We start from the raw sequence: 19,844 nt of genomic DNA, 5'->3' as shown, positions 1-19,844 counted from the left end.
TCATGTATATTACTATATTATTGTGAATAACCTTATATTCACAACATTGCCACAAAATGGTAGTAGGATACCAAGTAAATAGGGTGATTTTTTTTAATGTTCATCTGTAGTTGTCATCCTTGTGCTACAGCAAATTATTTTAGCATTAAAGTAAGATCCATTGTCTATACAGAATTACAAGAATGGGCAAATGAAGGAACCATCACATTAAAAATGGCTGTTGTGTATTTCATTAATGCATTCTGTTTGATCATCCTCATCTGTAGAATTTGGACAGTAATTCTGTAAAATAAAGTGTTTGAACTCTTCTCAGAAAATAAAGCAAATGAATGTTTTGCATACATGTAAACCACAGAAAAAAGAGACATACTGTGATTGTTTATTTCTCTGGGGCATAAAAACTTATTTTAAGGCTTCTTTCATCTGATTTTATTTTAGACATAAAATATGAGTTTTCTGAAATCTCTAAGCAGTCAGGCCCATTGATTTGCATCCAATGTTGCCAGTTGCTTTCAAACTAAATTTTTTCCTCTTGACATTTCTTATCTTACCAAATCTAAACCTATGTTTATCTTAGAAACATGGGGTGGAATGTTGCAGAAACAAAAACTGGCTGCATGTTTGTGGATATGGAGAGTGGAATAGAAAAAAATGTCACAGTTAATGTCAGCTCCTCTGATTCACCAGCTGCCCTCCTACTGTATTCTTGAAACGGGGAGGAAATTGAAAATAAAATATATATGTGTCATGGCTCTTCATCTGTAAATTTCATTTTCATATGGTGGTTTTCTCCTAGCAGTAGAAGTCCTTGCTGATTGTAATAAAGATCTACTTGAGTTCACCAGTTGTTTGTAAAAAGCCAAGGCTCCTTTGCTGCTATGCCATTGAAGAGGGGCTTGAGGAGACTCTGTCTGGCCACATGGGCTACTTCATCCCAAGCATTGCTATTTTCACCCACATTGAAGGTTGGGTTAACAGGATCCAGCACAAATGGCCTAAGAGAAAGAAAATATCCCATATTGGCAGGTGATATTTACTTATTGGGCATTCAAATATGCCATGCGACAAGACACTTGAGTCCATCTACTCCTAATGTTTACACATATGCATACATCCCCTCTCATCCAGTCTAGACTCCCAACTCTCCCTGCTCATCCCTTTCACAAATCTTCACTCTCATGTGCCATTGCTTTGGTACAGTATTGCCTTCTGCAGCAATAACTTAATTCTATTAAAATGTGTCTGGAGCAAAACCCAGAAATATAGAGCAAGCAGACATGCTCCATAAGTGAAACAGCAGCCATACACTAATGAGAGCATAGAACAGGGGTATCAATCTCACGGCCTGAGGGCCAAATCTGGCCCGTGGGGTGCTTAGATCTGGCCCATGGGGCTGCCCTGGAAGCAGGAGCCCATTTTCACTGGCAGAGCACTTGGGCCACCACAGGCACCCCGACACAAGTGATGTCAAGCTGGCCATGCCTGCCCTGCACCCCCCCTCGAGGTCAAATGGAATCCTGATGCAGCCCTCAAAGAAATCAAGTTTGACACTGCTGACATAGAAAAGATCACAAGCCCAGTCCTTCCTCTTTTCTAGACTGGTCTATAAATGAGGAACAGTCAAATATGCAGAAGCCTTAATTACCTGCTTTGCTTCAAAAACATCTTCTGAAAAATTGGAAAATTTGGTCTGTAGTGTCTGTGCCATGTGATGCTTATCTCTTGATACTGAGTCAAAAGCTTCAGGACAGCTCTCATCCCCTGTACAAAGCTGAAAAAGATGGGCTTTCCAGCCAGTTCCCAGACGTAAATGGTGATCAGTTCAATTGTATAGGAGGAAGGAAGCCTGCGAAACCTAAATGCACAGAAAGAGAAGTTTCAATTGCAAGAAATGGTTAATAGTAAAAGTCAAAATGCTAAAAACCAAGAACAATATGTCATTTTGTTTTTAACTTTTAATTTGTTAACTGTTCCTTGCATAGGAAGATTTGTGGGTTTTTTTTTTTCATATTTCCCCTGTTGCCACCAAGCTTTTGATTTATGTTTTCTAATTTACAAATTAGCCATTATGTGGAGCTGGAAAAGATATGGAAAAAAAATATAAAAATCTGTAAACTGCTTCTCTACTGTGTTAGAGGTGCTTCCCATTATAAAGCTGGGAAACACGACAATACGAAGATCTAAAAAATGTGAACTTTAGATGCTAGCAACGTACTTATTTTCTTTGGTTGGTTCAGCAAATGAAGTTTTGAACCAGTGCTTCATTAAACGTATGAAGTCCTTCACCGTTTCTGTTGATGCTTTTACAAATTCAACTTGGTATTTCAATAAGGCCATGGAATACAGCTGGATCTTATCATCATCATTGCAGAGGTACAGCTTGTGATAAAAACTCTCTTTTGGACCTGTTAACACCAAGCAATCTATAAGACTAATGATGCAGCTTTGACCTACTGTACCTTTAGATCTTAACCAAAACCAAACCTTACAAATTGTGAGCACCAGGAAATATTTTATCAATCTAAATCTAAATACTAATGTGGAACTCCCAGTAGTGATGTTTTGGTGACAAAAAGAAGTACCGCTTTTCCGAATAGTAGCCACACCTTACCTGTTGATAACACAGATGCAAACATGTCATAGCAAGGCATGATGTCAAATGAGTGGCCATGGTGATTTTTATAACACTTAAAATAGAACCTCAAGGAAAACTTTGTGTGTTTCTGCATGACTAACCTTAAAAGAGGAAGAAAGTAAAAAATATAATGAGACTTTAATATAACAGCTTTACTGTACATTAGGGGAGGGTGGGGAGAATCAAAGTAGAAAGCAAAAAACATGAAACAAATATAAGTTCAAACCTCCTTGTCCATGAGGATTTTATCAGGGCATTTCCTAACTCTTCTATGACCTCTGGAGTTGTCCTTTGGCAGTCTTCTATACTGGCAAAAGCTTTGCTAAAAAGAACTATGTCCACATCAGAAAAGTCTTGGGTGTCCGTTCCTTTTACATATGAACCACCCTGTTGCATGGAATATTACCCAAAAAAGATGGTTAATACTTGATTTTAACTCACATTCTATTGAATGCTTTAACCACAAAACAGAAATACCAGCTGCACACTTGCAGTATCTTAGGCTATTAGTGGAAAACAGGTGCATCACGGTAAGCTGCTTATCGAAAGGATTATTGAACCTTCACAAAAGTAGTTAGTGCCATATGTCTAAGTGCCTTTAAGAACATGATTACTCTAAGAGCAGAGATCAAATATGAAGGGGATTGTTTTTCTTTACTATCATCCCCAACGAAGGAACTTTATCTCATCTCAACTCTAAAAGAAAGAGGAAACTTAAAACTGGGGATATCCAAATTAGACCATTGCAAACCACTATGGTGTATCATGCAGATGCCAAAGATTTAGTCACTAGCTTTACAGACAATTGCTGTACATCATGTGAATGACTCTAACTCAGGGGTGTCAGACTCGCTGCCCGCAGGCCAATGTGTCACATGCTGGCCACACCCATGCCTGGTTTAGGGAAAGTTGTGATACATCACGTGACGCCGCCATGATGACATGAATTTGACACCCCTGCTCTAACTGAATAAGTCTTATACAGGTTTATTGCCTTTTTTTTTGTTTTTGACAATTGTCCTAGTCATAGCACAGGATATCTAGAGACTGTCAAGTTTTGTTTGCAATTATTTATACTATAGAAATGGACCATTTTCTACCCCTTATGCTAGATTTATATTTTGAGGGAATATGCCTTCTTGTCATTAAGAAGACATATTCTCTCGGAATTCACTTAATTTTTAATATAGAGCAACATCTTGAATTATATAAATCTTGTGTATGTAAATTTCTTTGTTGATTCATCTATCAAAGCATCTGAATATCTCATGGAGATTGGAAAACAATTTCGGTTTGAACAGCTAATATTTTTTTTTACTTTGCTTTTTGAAAGAGATCAGTTACTATTTGCTTTTCCGTGTGTAACCCAACACCACTCATGTACTTAATAAATCTCAATTTATATGCCCGGAGATACTTCAGTAGCTTAGTCTAACATTAAAGTTTGATACAATATAATTTACTCTATATTGCCACATATTTTTTCTTTAGCCCTCCCCCATTTTTCTGCATTTCTAACAATTTTCCTTGATGAAGAATTTTTTGAAATGTGGAACCTTGCTAGTTGGTCTAATCTAATCAAGATATTACTTTGGTATAGATTTGTTGGTCATGGTTAGGACTTAAAGAAAGTTCCTTGAATCCAATTATCTGACCACAATCCCGTTAGCCCCATTCTCCTGAATTCTGGATCTGTATTGGATGTCCAGGTCTCACTGTTCCTCTCAGTCTGGCCTTTTGCCATCTTCTGAATCTTGATTTTACCACTGAGTGTTGGCTAAATGCATTAGTTATGCATGGACTTTACCACCATAGAACAGGATAATTAACTATGAAGCTTTACTTAATGAAATGTGGCATATTTCCAGGACATATCCTCATGTATCATTGATCCATAAAATGAATTGCCTGGAGATGCAAGACTATCATCTGCTTTATCAGTTGCATTGGTTCTTACAGAAATACATACAATATAGCTGTCTTGCATAATGCCCATCCATGCGTTCATTTTGCTTCCATATGCATAATAGCTCACTGGAATACATGTGAATGGAATGCATTTGCTCAAATCAATTCCACATGCTCTTTTCCTTAAACAGAGATTAAGATGAAGAATATAATGTATGAAAAAACCTTAAAACACTTGATTGAATTAGACACCACAGACCTCAAAAGTTCACAAAGCAATAGTGATTCAAAGGATGCAGAAGCTGTATTTTATTCAAAAATGTATATACTGCTTCCCATGAGATATTGCCTAATTCTTAACTTTTACCATAATAAGTCATATCCAGGGTTGGCGTCAGTGGTGGGTTTCACTTATTTTTTACCACTGGTTTGCGCCACCCCCGCGCACACATTTTGCATGCACGTGCACCTTCGCATATTAGGCCAGGCTTCACGCAGGTACTTTGCTTGTGTGTGTGCCTTACGCGCATGCGCCTGTATAAAATGTGGCTAAATAGGATGGCATAGCGCCGGGGATATGTGTGCAAGTCTACCCATGATCTCCGCTATCAATTCACCTGAACCAGTCTGAACCGTCTGAATATCACCTCTGTTGGCATCTTATCTGAATGTTAAAGAAGGAATTATTCAGGTCCCATATTCACTTCAGTCACAGCCACATTGGCACAGACAGGCAAGATTGTCCTTGCTTTAAATCTCATGAGATTGAAAGAGCCAGGCTATTGCAATAGAATTTGATGAAAGGGCCACAGATTGGGAATTTACAGAATATCCACATTTTCCATCAGATGATAATAATACCATACTAAAATATTCTGGGCAAAATCTCTATCCAAGGGGCAAATGCACACATTTCTCTAAGTAAATTGAGTCCTCCTATAACAGTCTCACTGCAAAGCATTACTCCTGAGAGAAAATATGAAATGGATGATACTAATGAGAAACTAATGTATATATTTTGCACACAAAGCTACTAATCCAATTATGTGGACAATTAGTAAAATATAGAATGACAGATTTAAAAAGAGAACTTTTTCATAGGGGATGAGAATGTACTTTTGTGTCCAGTCTCAAGACAAATGCATAGGGGATATAAATACCTTGATAATGGAAGTTATTGGCAATGGAAAAATTTCTTTGATAAATGTAATAATGCCTTCAACTTCTGATGTACAGGCTAGCTTTAGTGGACCCAAAATGGGTCTGAGGTTTTTTTTCACAAATGTATTTATCTCCATTGGTGTTGTATATTCCAAGAAGCTTTCAGGCTTAAAGTTAGTGGCCATTTGAGCTGTACCAAAATAAAAAATAAAAATCACAACAAATTACAAGTTTTCTTAACTTATTATTCATGACTATTCTGCATTGGATTAGTAATACCTTTGAAGCTTACGGCTACCATCAGTACCCTAACAGATTTCTAAGAAAAAAAGTGGAGATACATCAGAGTATGAGAAAATGGTCACTCATTAAATGATGGTCATTGGAAATTGTTACACAGCCAATGTACAGAGTTGTCAATACATCAAACAAGTGGTGGGATGTTGTCTGGGTTCCAGGAGGGAGGGGCTGCATTCCAGAGGATCAAAAGACAGCAAAGTTTAGGTAGTGTGGTTGGGAGGAACAGGATCAAAATCAGGGGTGGATTCCTACCGGTTCGGACCAGTTCATACAGTTTGGCTGAACTAGCAATAGCTTGTTGGCCTGGGTCACTGGAACCGGCAGTGACCCAGGCCTGCCACACACCCAAAGTGGTTCACCTGGTGGCGCCTATGGCAGCGCCATCTTGTTTTTTGTTTCTGCGCATGCACAGAGCAGTTTTAGTTGTACTGTGCATGCGTGTACAGTGCGTCCCTGAGCGAACCGGCAGTAGTCTCTGCCAGAACCAACCCCTGATCAAAATAGCTTCATTCTAGAAGTTTTCAGAGTACGGTGCAATAGTTTGCTTTAGCTTGGCAAGATTCTGTCTATTGATGAGGAACAATAAAGGAAACTGCTCAGAAGAAACTCTGTGTGCTTTATTTGGTCTTTGGGCCTGACAGAACATGAATACCATATGTTTAATAGTTTGTCTTGTTGTTGTACTAAATATTATAATTTCATGGTAACTTTTGTAGTGACTTTGGAAGGTCATAATTTGCATACCTTTTTGTAGGAAAATGCAACATCTGGGGCAACTTTAAAAACTAGAAATGAAATCACACAGACCTTCAGCCATGAAAGCTCTCAGAGCGAAAATTCAAAATAAAAATATCACCTCTTTTATTGGCTGTAAAGTGGTGCTTCTGTTTCTCATGGTGTTCCCTGGCATGGACTGATCCAAACTGCTTGCAGCACATTCGACAAGATGTGGCTGTTCCCATGGCGACAAATTTTGTTTCCCTTCTCAGTGTCATATTCCAGCAACTCCTTTGATTGTTCACAAGAACCACTTCATGCTCAGCCTGTTAAACAAATTAACTGTATGAGTGAATTAATACTGAATCACCTGGATCAGGGTCAAGGAAATTCATAATTTGAGGAACAGAAAGCATAACAAAAAATTAAATTTTATTGAGGTAGATTGAAAACCATGGAAGGCTAACATTCTGTTTCTACAGTAGCCAACCAGACACTCATGGGAAGCTTCCAAATTTTACACAGACACATTATCTTCTCCTCCTAGGCAGCAGGTATCAACTGGAATTACATCTAGTCCTCATGTACTGACCATAAGTTTGACCATTTGCTCAGTCATTAAGCAAATCTGTCAATAAGTGAAATTGCAGGTTTGCTTTGCTTTACAAACCCGTGAATGGATCTGCTGATCTTTGCCGTCCTCCAAAACAGTTCCATCACTTTATTTGGGAACAAAGAGTAGATGAATCTTATAATATGAAGAAATAAATTATTCAATCTGTTTCAAATTTTCCACCATATAACTTCCATGAATGTATTTAGTCATTAGGAGACAAGAAAGCTCCATTTTTCATCTACTTTCTCCATATGGCATATAATTTTATGTAACTTTATTAAGACTCCTTCCAACCATTTATTGCCCAAACCCCTGAAAATGTTGTAATCCTATCTCGCTGGAAAGCCCTTTGATCATTTTGATTCTTCTTTTTTGTCTTTTTTTCTGTTCTACAATATACTTTTACCACACTGTAATCAGAAGATCACAATGTTTAAGACACACATTTCGCATTTTAAATGTCTCTCCAGGAAGGCAAATTCCCTGATTTTGACCCAGATTTAGAATTTTCAACCTGCATTGAGTGCTTAAAGCTTTTGAAAGACTTAACATACCATTCCATCCCTTAACATATCCTCCCCCCAAAGAGGGGGAAACCAAACTGTTGAAATAGCCTTGAACACCTGAGAATATTATATTCTTACTATGTTTCTCTCTGCAGCTTGTAGTCAGCCCGCCACCCAAAAGGGGGCCACTTAGTGCTATGTTGTAGGGTATCTGTATTCAAACAAATCTTAGTAGCACAATTTTATTTATTTACTTTTTTAATTATTTATTTATTTTTTAAAATTATATTGCCGCCTACTTGCACATGGCAACTCAAGGTGATTTACACAGATATAAAAACAATCTATAAAAGAAATAAAAAGAATAATAATAAAATAATAATAAAATAATAACCTCATAAACCCCCATCCTGGCAACAACACACATTTATACAAGCCATTTTAATAGGCCCCATTCCACTCTGGGTTCCCCAGGACTGCTGGTAGAGCCACATCTTCAGCGACTTCTGAAAGAGTGTTAGAGTGAGGGCCATTCTAATCTCTGGGGGAATTATGTTCCAGAGAGAGGGAGCCACTACAGAGAAGGCCCTTCTTCTGGATCCCACCAGATGTAGCTCTCTAGGGGATGGGACCAGTAACATTAGGGCAAGAATGATAATCAAGGTAAACAAAGAGACTACTAAGGAGCTTACAGATGTCTCAAAGTTGCTTTCTTCAACATTTGAGGAAACATGGAAAGTGACTATAATGCCCATGATTTCTAAAATTAAAGTTAATCTGTGAAAAACAATTATTGTTCCTATCTTCAAAAGTGGTTTGGAAAAATCAAAGGTCTAAGTGTAGGATGGTGGAACCATATTGGTAACAATACACATAGAAAGGTTCTGGGTGTCTAACTAGATCACAAGGTAAACATGAGCCAAAACTTTGAGACAGCTTCAAATAAGAATAGTAATAATAGTAATAATAAGTATAAGTATATAGTCAAGATGACAAGAAATCATTATTCCTTTTTATTCAGCAATGTCCAAACTTAGAATATTGAAATCACATTTTATGAAAGACATTGTTAATTAGAATGTGATTAGAAGAGATGAAGCAAAAATGATCAGGGGCCTGGAAGGAAAAATGTATCAGGAGCAGGAAGTTGTTGAGTATATTTAGTCTGAAAAAGGTTAAGACTGCGGAGATAGATCATAGCTGTTTTCAAGCATCTGATGTAGAGCCTTAAAGAAGATGAGCCAGAGTTTTTGTAAAGGAAAACAGTATTAAAATCTAAATTACAAGGAAGATCTAAATTACAAGGAAACAGATATCAGTTGGGCATCAGGTAAAAAAAAATCCTAATTATAATAGCTGTTCAACAATCCAGAAAGCTGCCTCAGGACATGTAGTAGTAGTTGTAGTTTATTCAATTTGTATGCCGCCCTATTCCCAAGAGACTCAGGGCGGCTAACAACCAAAAAGGGGAGGGGATACAGATAAAAATAAAAAGACAGACAGATTAAAATACCACAATAGTCGTAACATTCAAGTGGGGCTGGAATTTCATCAGCCCCAGGCCTGCCGGAACAACCAGGTCTTAATGGCTTTGCGGAAAGCCGGAAGGGTGGTGAGGGTCCGGATCTCAACGGGGAGATCATTCCAGAGGGCCGGAGCAGCCACAGAGAAGGCCCTCCCCCGGGGTGTTGCCAGTTGACACTGGCTGGCAGATGGAATTCGGAGGAGGCCTAATCTGTGGGATCTGATAGGTCTTAGGGAGGTAATTGGCAAGAGGCGGTCTCTCAAGTACCCAGGTCCGATACCATGAAGGGCTTTAAAAGTAACGACATGGTGGATGCTCCACTGGAAATGTAAGGCTAAATAGGCATTGTTGGTGACTGTAGGTGCATTTCCAGCCTGAGAATTCTATGCTTCAATGGCATGCAATTTGTATGCTGACAAATGGTTTGCTCAGCCACTTGGCCATCTCATTCAGTAGTATCTGCAGCTTTTGCAGTAAGCATAAGGATATCCCCATATGTACTGCATTACAATAAAATGAAAGTGGAGTAACTATCTTATCTCATATATTCAGGAAAGGGCATAAAGCACATAAGTATATAACTAAAGACACAAATGTACATTCCTAGCCACAGAGATTATTTGGGTGATTCTAGTGTAGCTTCCTCCCTTAATTCATTCATTGATTCATTCACTCCTTAATTCATACCAATGATATTTCATCCTTTTTCTTATGCTCCTCAAAGTAGATAAAAGTAATAAATATACTTAGACTATTACTACAAAAGGGAGAAGGATAATTCAGATGGAAATGGAAAGCTTGAGGGAACTTTATCTCCTGTATACCTAAAAATGAAAACAAGGGAATTTGTAGGCTTCTAGTGTTGACCTGAAAATGCCTCAATCCATATACTACTAAAGCTCTTGTATCTACAACTCTTAACTGTGAAAGAGGGCAACCATTTTTTTTAACCAAGGTACCTCAAATAAGTTAACTTATGGTATACATCCAAAATCTGGGACCCGTGACACTCAAGGGATTGAAATTGAGCAAATTTGTGGTAGTTTCAATACCATCTGAATTTCCAGTAGACTGGTCCTATCCTAGACTTCCAAGTAAACTGGCCCCTCTGGCCATTGGAAATTTAATTTAATTTACTTATTTTGTCAGGCATGTGTAAGATAACAGATATAAGTATAAACATGATTATGAATACAGGAAATGGATACTAATAAGTGGGGGACAGTAGGACAGGGATGGTAGGCATATTGGTGTGCTTATGCACGCCCCTTACAGATCACTTAGGAATGGGGTGAGGTCAACAGTAGACAGTCTAAGGTTAAAGTTCTGGGGGTTTGGGGACGAAATAACAGAGTCAGGTAGAGCATTCCAGACAATGACTATTCTGTTGCTGAAGTCGTATTTTCTGCAATCAAGTTTGGAGTGGTTTCATTAAGTTTGTATCTACCCTGTTTCCCTGAAAATAAGACTTCCCTGGATAATAAACTCAATCAGACTTTTGAGTGCATGGGTTAAAATAAGCCCTCCCCCCAAAATAAGCCCTCCCTGAAAATATTGCAACACAGCAGCAGCCATGAGGTGACCACACTCGTCACCTCCTGCACCTCAAAAATACTAAAGACTTCCCCAAAAATAAGGCCAAGTGCTTATTTTGGCAGTCAAAAGAAAATAAGACCCCGTCTTATTTTCAGAAAAACATGATATTGTGAGCTCATGTATCGTTGCTGTTTAAGCTGAAGTAGTCATTGACAGGTAGGATATTGTAGCAGATAATTTTGTGCACTATGCTACTATATGACTAGGTAGACTAATCCTACCCTAACCCTCCAGAGGCTCGGTCGATTGGTCCTACCCATCATCAACTGCCAGAGAGTGATCAACTGCAGCCAAGCTGGCAGGAAGTCAGAGGTTTCTCCTATTCCCACTATTTGTTTTGCCCTTGATCATTCCGTTTTTCTCTTTAAGTAAGAAATATCTCTGAAATAATGACTTAATGAGTCGGAGGTTGTTTACTGGTTCATATTTTCATAGGCAGCTTCCCAGGTTAAATCAATGATGCTTAGAAAGCAACCAAACAATCCTGATCTTTCAATTTGGGTTTAATGTGCTCCTAGTACAATAGTATTCTGATGCTGCCTTCCCACCCATCCTCACTCCAAAAGAGCACTTCCAGATAGATACAGTACTTAATAAAGTCATTCAGTGACAACAGCAGAAAAAGAACTTACAGTAACTAAGAATGAATAAAGTAATATCTTCCAGCTTACCTTTGAATCACGTGAAGGAGCCCCACATAAAATCTCTACACTGCATGTTTCACAATGAACCTTCCCAAGATGTTTAGCATGAAAATGATACCTCAGAGCTGCACGGCTAACAAAGTCATTCCCACATCTCTCACAGTTATATGACTTCTGTTTTACACCCCACATCCTGTAAAAAACACAGAACCATGCTTTTACTTTTGATCATAATACAGTACAATAATATATCTCCTATATGCACAAGAGCAACCAAATCTGAACAAATTTCCAAAGATGTCAGATAGTCTTCATATTTAGAATCAAACTGATTCAGTTCTGATCAGCTTGGAAACAGTGAAACTATCTAGAATCCTAAACTATTTTTTTTAAAGAGTGCTGATTTCTTTTACAGATTCATTTTTGTGTCCCTGGTTTAAAAGGACAATTGGAAAGGAGACATTTTCTGTCAAAAAGAAATCTTACTTGCTAAAGCCATTGTGTCCTTATTTCATGCAAGTGTGTTTGTTTCATTATTGCCCAGTTACACTGCCAGCTGGCCAAATCATTTCTGTACCACCCCCACTGGCTTGGAATTGTGGGTGTTGTAGTTTATGCTACCTTAGTAAGAGACTTGGGAATTTGGCTTCATAATAAACTTGGCTCTAATAGCATTGCAATAATAGCTATAAACATGCAGTGTGCATTGCAGCTCCTTTAGGGCTCTTGCACATTTTACAGTGCCTGGAAGAAGAGTTTGATATGAGACCTTAGTCCATATTATTTATTTATTGTCAAATTCCAGATATTTTGAATAATATGCAAATTGAAGTTTTGGAGATGTGGGCAATGCATTATCACCAATTATTGGGTGTGTTTTTCTCCCATATTCCCACCACATAAATGATTTGATTGCAGTGTGAAGAAGCTGGCAGCTCGGTTTGTTTTGTTAGGCAAGTTACAAGTAAAAAAATTGATTCTGTAAATTAAGATAAGAAGAAAACAGGAATGTGATCTCTTTCTCTTAGTCTACTTCTGCAGCCTTAAACAATGTATACTAAGTAAGCCATACTTTGGTTAAGTCATGGCCTGACGAACAAATCATCCACTTGGGTAGATATACACATGTTATTGTTTGTTCAGATGATATGAATTGCCTAGAATTATGTAGAGAATATTAATATTTTTAGCCAATGTTAATAATAAAAAATAATTTGGAGTGTTCAATGTGGCCAGGCTCACACAACATGCTAACTCCAAATAAATCAAGCCATATTGTACATTAAGTCTGATACACGAACCTAGTTACTGCCTTATTGCCAGACCAGATCATTCGCCCGCCTCCCACATCACGGCCTGTATGATTCCAGGGCTGCCCTTCAGGACTTCAAGTACTCTGAATGAGCATATTAAACATTAATCTGTGAGAGTTTTGTTAAAATTTCAGGTGTTCAGAAAACCTCAGGCTTCTACTATCTGCTTTAAGTCAGGATGATTTTTAAGATGTCATTGAGTACAGAACACTGGTCAGCTGAGAATTCTCAGACCCTAGAATGCTGGGCTGGATAAAGGCTGGTGATAGAATCAGAACCAGAAGCATAAGAACAAGGGAGCAGGGAAATCATTCCTCTCTGAGTCTTGAATTCAGCTGCTTGAGATAGCAAGTAAAATATTTTTATATTGCCCAGACTAATGTGAATATTGATGTCATTCATTGTAAGAAGATACCAAAAGGAGGAATTCTGTCCAGTCTTGCCCAGAATAGGAAGAGTTGGTGTTGTTGTTTTTTTGCCACATGTATATGAAAATTTGATTTTTTGGATTTTTCGATTATCTATGCAAGTTTATCACAATGTAAGGCAATTTGATAATTACATCAAAGAAAAGAGACCCATACTACTTTATAAAGCCATTTGGGAGAAGTTCTTTTATTTAAAATATTTTTTTTATTTCCATTTTCATAACATAAAATCACATGTATACTATACATAGCCAGTATCATATAGTATTAAATAATAATTACATCAGTTCCTCTTGTCAACAATACCCAGAAAAATAAAAACCCATTATAGCTCTTCTGCTCTCCATCCACCTCTTTCTTCTACCTCTCTCCAACTTCCTATCTTCCCTCCATCATCCTTTCCTACTCTACTTCCCCTTCCTTTCTCCTTCTCCTCTCTCTACATTCCACTCCTCCTTATCCTCATCCTCCTCATCTTCCCCACTTACCCTCTCTCCTATCCCTCTCTTCCCATCTTTCTTCTCCCTTCTGTTTCCCACTCCTCCTCTCATTGGTGTATTTCCGCTTCATATCAATATACTTAACATATCCTTATCTTCTTGCCCGAGAAGTTCTTTTATGTATCCATTCCTTTAGTGCGGGTTACAGTAAAAAAAAAAATCATCTTACCAACCTAGTCCATTCAAGTTCTCTTCAAAGTATTTCCTCTGGTCTCAGTTTTCCAACACTCTCAAGATTGGCTGCTTGCCATCTCTGCCAGTCTTATAATATGTCAATTATGATGTGTGAAATGGAGGCCTAATCCACCCACTTTAGCAATAAAATCACAATTACCTGCACATACCCATTACAACTATCTTGTCAAAATCATAATTACCTGTACAGACTACCTTGTCAATTTTCCTTTTTTTATCTGTCTTCACTTTCCATTCCTAAATCTTTCCAGCTAATTTAGCACATTACTGAGAAGTAAAGGTTTGCTATGTCTGAAGAGAACATTTTGTGACACATGCACAAGAGTGTGAAAGAGGAATATTTGAGACTGATATCAGAAGGGGTAATAATGATTTGCAATTAATGAAACAAGATGAAGCCCTGCTAATCAAGATCAATTTTCCCGGAATGGATTTGAGAAGTGGACACGCATTCCAGCAAAGTTTCTAAGGAATATTTTTCAAAAATGTTCATTTTAGCAAATGTGTAGTGACTTAGCCCAAAACATAGAGTTTACAAAGCTGTAAGTAAATATCATATAGAAATACAAAACAATAAAAAATCCTAGCTTACAGTAATTGCACTCCACAGAAAGGATATATCCTTGTTGATAAATTATTTATATCAGCTAATGGCTATTGAAAATAAAAGTCTGTAAAGATGTGAAAGGAAATTGGTAGAGGTTAAAAGCTGGAGGGCCAGGAAAGAGCATGATTGTGTACAATTAGAACGTGATCTCTTCTACAAAGTAAAAGACCTCCATACACCAGATTTATTCCATTTGCATTAGGCACAGGGCACTCATGATGAGATAATAACATAATAACTCTACTGCAGCTTTGTGTTTCATTCTGCTCTATTTGCATGAATACCTCTCTCATTCTTCATTTCTAAAGAATGTCCAACCAATATAGTTATTCAGCTTCAACAGATGACCTGCTATTCAAATGAAGATCCCTGAAACATAACATGGGGAAAACAGAGTTCTTTTGAAACATGTGTGGGCAGATTGCTAGTCCTGCATTAGAAAGAGAACATAACTTGATACTAAAACAATGAAGGAGGATAGGAAGGGTTTGAAAAGTCGAGATCAATATGATCAATGCTCCATCTTTTCTCTTCTGCATTAAACCTTGGACTGGGAATAAATTATCCTGTGATGTTAAACCTTTGGATTAGATACAGAAAGGCCCAGCTTCAAGGGTATTATCAATTTTGAAAACTTTATAGGTGATTTGGGGGCAACCTATGTTGTGCTGTTGTGATTGTGGAGAAAAGTAAAAGAAAGGAGTACTGCTAGATTGCCTTGAGTGGGATATTTATGAAAGGTGGGATATTTATTTATTTGGTTTTGCCAGTGGGCCTAGGGAATTCCGAGTGGGTTTGGAGCCCATCAAATGGCTTACTTGACTGTGTGTAGGCGTAGGGGTAGATAAGTGGGAGATTATTTATTATTATTAATAATAATAATAATAATAATAACCGATAGCGTCCCACCGTCCAGTGCGATCCCACAGAGTTGGCCTCCTTAGGGTGCCATCGGCCAGACAGTGTCGGCTAGCGACCTCCAGAGGGAGAGCCTTCTCTGTGGGAACGCCTTCCCTCTGGAATGAGTTGCCCCCGGAGCTTCGTATAATCCCCGACCTCTGGTCCTTCCGACATGCCCTAAAAAGTTGGCTTTTCTAGCAAGCCGGCCTGGCCTGAACAAAATAAAATAAATGATTCATTATTGTTAATTTTAATCTATTTTTTAAATGTTATTGTTAATATTAATTGGGTTTGTTTTTGGATACTCTATCTAATTTTCTTTTTAACTTTTGTAATATGTGGTTTTTTTAATGTTGTATGCCGCCCTGAGTCCTTTGGGAGAAAGGCAGCATATAAATCCAATAAACAAACAAACAAACAAACATAATAATTTATTTTCTCTACTGTGTTTTTATTATTTGTAAGCCACCTAGAGTTGCTGAGCAAATAGGCAGCTATATAAAATTTCCAAATAAATAAATAAATAAATGTATTATTTATTATTCAATGTATTTGCCATCCCTCTCATTGGTAAGGCAACTGTGGGCCTCTTACAGACAGCAAAAAATAAATCAATACATATAGAAACAATTACAATTTTAAACTCTACAGAAATATTAGAACCAAGGAGATGGGCATGGGGATGATGTCATCTTCTTACCCCATCAACCATTTCCAGTGATAAGCGGTCCTCCCTGTGCCTTAGGACCCCAAGCCAATCAGCAAAACCAGGTTTTGATAACCTTCCAGAAAAGTAGGAACAGTTCTCACTTCCAGTGGTAGAATGTTCCACAGGGCCAGGCTCACAGCAGAAGAAGCTTTTCTACTTGATCTTGCTAAATGAAATTCCTTGGCTGATGAGGTCCACATCACCCTTCCGCTGGAGCGACTATTACAGACTAGTCTCATTGAGGTAAGACGACTCCTCAGTTATCCTGAGATATAAACCTAATCAATAATGTTTTTAAAAATGTACTTAAACAACAGCCCTTATTACTGAAACAAATATTTTTTGTTCTTTCTTAATCAAGAATTTATGTCATCAACAGATTTTTACCATCCATATCTTTCATCTTTTCCTCTTATATTTTGTATACTTTGTAACCCTGACACATGGCACATTCTATTTCTTCATTATATGAAGAGGATAAAAATCATAATTATAGCTTTATCCAACCCAGACAGTTTTTAGATCCTTGTAGATATTCTTTTCCTTTCCCTGGACCATGTTTCTGTTCCTATGATTTACTTGACTTTTTGATTTTTTTTAAATGAATAGTAAAATAGCTGTATTTTGCTATAGGAATAGGAAAAAAATAGAGAAAATTTGTAAGGTATATTACAGTACTATTGCAGAAAACCAAAAACAATGCAAACATTATTAATCTTTCAGCTTCACCAGAGGTGCTGTACATCAGTTCACAGAGCCCCCAGCCATTACTTTGTTGCTGTTTTTAATATTTGAAACTTTCCTGAAGTGAATGGGAGCAATTATGCCTCAGAATACTGAGGAGGAAGAGGAGGGAAGACGGAGGAGGAGAAGGGGAAGGGGGAGTGGGAGATGTTTAGAATAGTTGTTACGGTGTTATGCTACAAACCAGGGAACTGTGAGTTCTAGTTTTAACTTGGGCATGAAAAAGTAGCTGGGTGACTTTGGGCCAGTCACTCTCTCAGCCCAATTCACCAAAGAGGATTGCATTGTAGTTGGGAAAATAGGAGGCAGAAGCATTAGGTATGCTTCAATGGTGGGTTTCCAATTTTTTTACTACTGCTTCACTAGTGCGCGTGTTCGTGCAAAGCTTATGCACATGCACAGAAGCGTCTGGGTGGGTGGGTGGAGCCTCCCATCGTCACTACTACTGTTCGCCCGATCCGGGCCGAACTGGGAGCAACCGACCTCTGGTATGCTTGCTGCCTTGAATTGAACAAAATATACATAAAAAGGCAGGATAAAAACCTAATAATACTATCTTAAAGAATATATTTTTCAATTTAAGAACATGAGCATTTGTAGTCACATAGAAGCATTTTAACTAATAATAAGAGAGCCGGACATATCTTCAGTATCTACGTATGTAGCTAACTAGCTATGCATTTCAGCAACTTGTTGGAAAGGCACATGATAGTTCCATTCCTGTTGAAGTCAGACAATAAACATTGTAAGGGACAATCATTCATTTGAAATAAATCTGGATAGCAACCATTTTACACACAAACAAAATAATCTGTTCCAATTCTGCCTGTATTTAAATACAATTTTTAAAAAACCCTGTTTTATTTTATTTTTAAATGCCCCATGGTCTGTTATTTTAAACATATACAATATAGTCAGATGTTAAAATAGAAATATGTACCATGTGGAGGAGTAAAACAGCTCCATGAAATGTGATATTGAAGGTCCAGGAGTTAACATATACATCCGGATATATAAATGCATACAAAAGGGTATGGCTAGATGAGGCATTGTGGTTTTATGTTTCAGAGTGGAATGAACGATAGCATCAGGAAAGAGAGAAACAGTGAAAAAAAGCCTGTTCCCTTTTTAATAGGGATCAAGCAAAAGGTGTATGTATAATCATGTACCCATACCTCAAACTTGGCTTCTTGAAGCCCAAATGAAAGTGAATCTAATTATTTAGGTTAATTATTATTATACTGTATTTTATGTTGCATTTGAAAGGCGCATGATTGTATATTTTACATAACATTTAAAGGGCACGTTAATTCAACCTTGCTGGATTTGTCTGCAAATACAATTGATCAGAATAGGGGAACATTTGGTTTTAATGAGAGGTTGTATTTATTCTAGTTGTATGCAAAATTAGTTGCATCAGATAATGAGGAACAGCCTGGTAGGAGTTAATGTTGGAATAAGATCTGGGCTCAAATATGCACCGGGCCATAAACTAATTAAACTACATAGTATTTTCCAACCAGAGTGCCAATGGAGGTTAAAATAGAGGAAGTCTACCTGCTTTATATTAACCTATTTGGAAGAAGTGGGGGAATAAATTTAATAATTTAAATATGTGATAGTTATTTTGCACCTTATATCTTTTGACTATTAGACTCTCACTCTTTCAAAAAAATATAGGTATTCTTTCAGATGTTAGTGAGTTACAGCTCCTACCATCTTTTACCATTAGGCATGCTGGAAAGCAGTTTATACTCAGCAACATTGGGGGAGGTTCAAATTCCTCAGGCCTAGTTTAAACCAACTTGATCTGTAGCATCAATTGGAAAGCTTTAGAAACAAATGTAAGTCTGTTCATACATTGTTCTAAGCCAGTTCATGGAATTTACTTAATATGCTAAGACAAAAATATATAGTTTAGAAATCAGAATGCCTGTATTATCATCCCACACTAAGACATTACAAGCCACAAGCACAATATACTAACCAAAACTGATATATCTTCATATATGTATGTAGTGTGGAAGAACATGCAAGTGACTGAAAAGAAACATTGCAAAAGATTGGTTTACATGTGGCCATACTGCTGACTGATCAAGGAACTGGTCTGACAACCTAAGTTCAAGCCATTTTCTCAGTTTTACTAACGTTTTCCTGTAAATCAGATAATAGAACTAAATCAGATCTCTGCAACCAAGAGATGCTGGAAGAATAAAAAATTGTAAGATCACACAGTATATGAATCATAAATGGAATATATGCTGCTTACGCATGTAAAAGTGAAAGAAATGTAAGAAAAACAAGGTCTAATGTAAGTTCTCAAGTGGGAACTTATTATAAATTCAGAAATAAGACTCAGAGTGAGATTTTTTTTTTGTTTCTTCTGAATCAATAGATCTCACCAGCTGGTCACAGCTACTGCCCTGTCAAGGAATGTATGAAGGCTATAAGAGATAGCTACAAACTTAACAGTTTATCTTGGAACTATTAAATGAGAGGCTACCTTAGCTGACCAATGCTTACCTCTTGAGTGAAAGGTGAAAACCTCAGATTCAGAACAAAAAAAATGCCTTCAAACTTGCCAAATATATCTTGGGTACAGAGTTAAAGCTAGGAGAATACACGAGTTTTGGGAGATGAAAAATGTTAAAACTTTTATGCTGCTACTGAATAATCTTGTTTTTAAGCTTAGGAGTGCTGAAATACAGATGTTAACAATTTGTAACTGAGCTCCTGATCCCATTCAATAACACTGAAGGGGTGTTTTCCCCCCAAACATCCCTAGCATACTTTCTTTTGCTTTAAGTTTATTAAGGAATGTATATCCTTGTGCAAATCTG

General features: G+C 37.4%; 1 protein-coding gene across 1 annotated transcript; it reads right to left on the bottom strand.

The window, feature by feature from the left end:
* Nucleotides 1-75: 75 nt before the first annotated feature.
* LOC106540958 (2'-5'-oligoadenylate synthase 1A) lies at nt 76-12,161 on the bottom strand. Its single transcript, XM_087715748.1, has 9 exons — nt 12,095-12,161; nt 11,636-11,801; nt 6,861-7,047; nt 5,704-5,894; nt 2,862-3,022; nt 2,612-2,736; nt 2,216-2,405; nt 1,646-1,855; nt 76-995 (listed from the first exon to the last, which is right to left on the bottom strand). The coding sequence occupies exons 2-9, from the start codon at nt 11,798-11,800 to the stop codon at nt 839-841; spliced, it is 1,386 nt and encodes a 461-aa protein (XP_087571874.1). The 5' UTR covers nt 11,801; nt 12,095-12,161; the 3' UTR covers nt 76-838.
* Nucleotides 12,162-19,844: the final 7,683 nt, after the last annotated feature.

Source organism: Thamnophis sirtalis, unplaced genomic scaffold, assembly GCF_051295495.1.
Source record: "Thamnophis sirtalis isolate CommonGarterSnake01/CBP01778 unplaced genomic scaffold, rThaSir2_p1.2 scaffold_5, whole genome shotgun sequence".
Taxonomy (NCBI): domain Eukaryota; kingdom Metazoa; phylum Chordata; class Lepidosauria; order Squamata; family Natricidae; genus Thamnophis; species Thamnophis sirtalis.
Note: the sequence above shows the minus strand (reverse complement) of the source record. Positions and strands in the feature narration are given on the sequence as shown.

Bases quoted from the DNA above. Each gene is read 5' to 3' on its own strand.
- LOC106540958 (XM_087715748.1), bottom strand. From the start codon at position 11,800: ATGTGGGGTGTAAAACAGAAGTCATATAACTGTGAGAGATGTGGGAAT. The intron at 7,048-11,635 runs GTAAGCTGGAAG...TTTGTTTAACAG, and splicing joins CTCCTTCACGTGATTCAAAG to GCTGAGCATGAAGTGGTTCT. The intron at 5,895-6,860 runs GTGATATTTTTA...ATTTTGGTACAG, and splicing joins CTTTACAGCCAATAAAAGAG to CTCAAATGGCCACTAACTTT.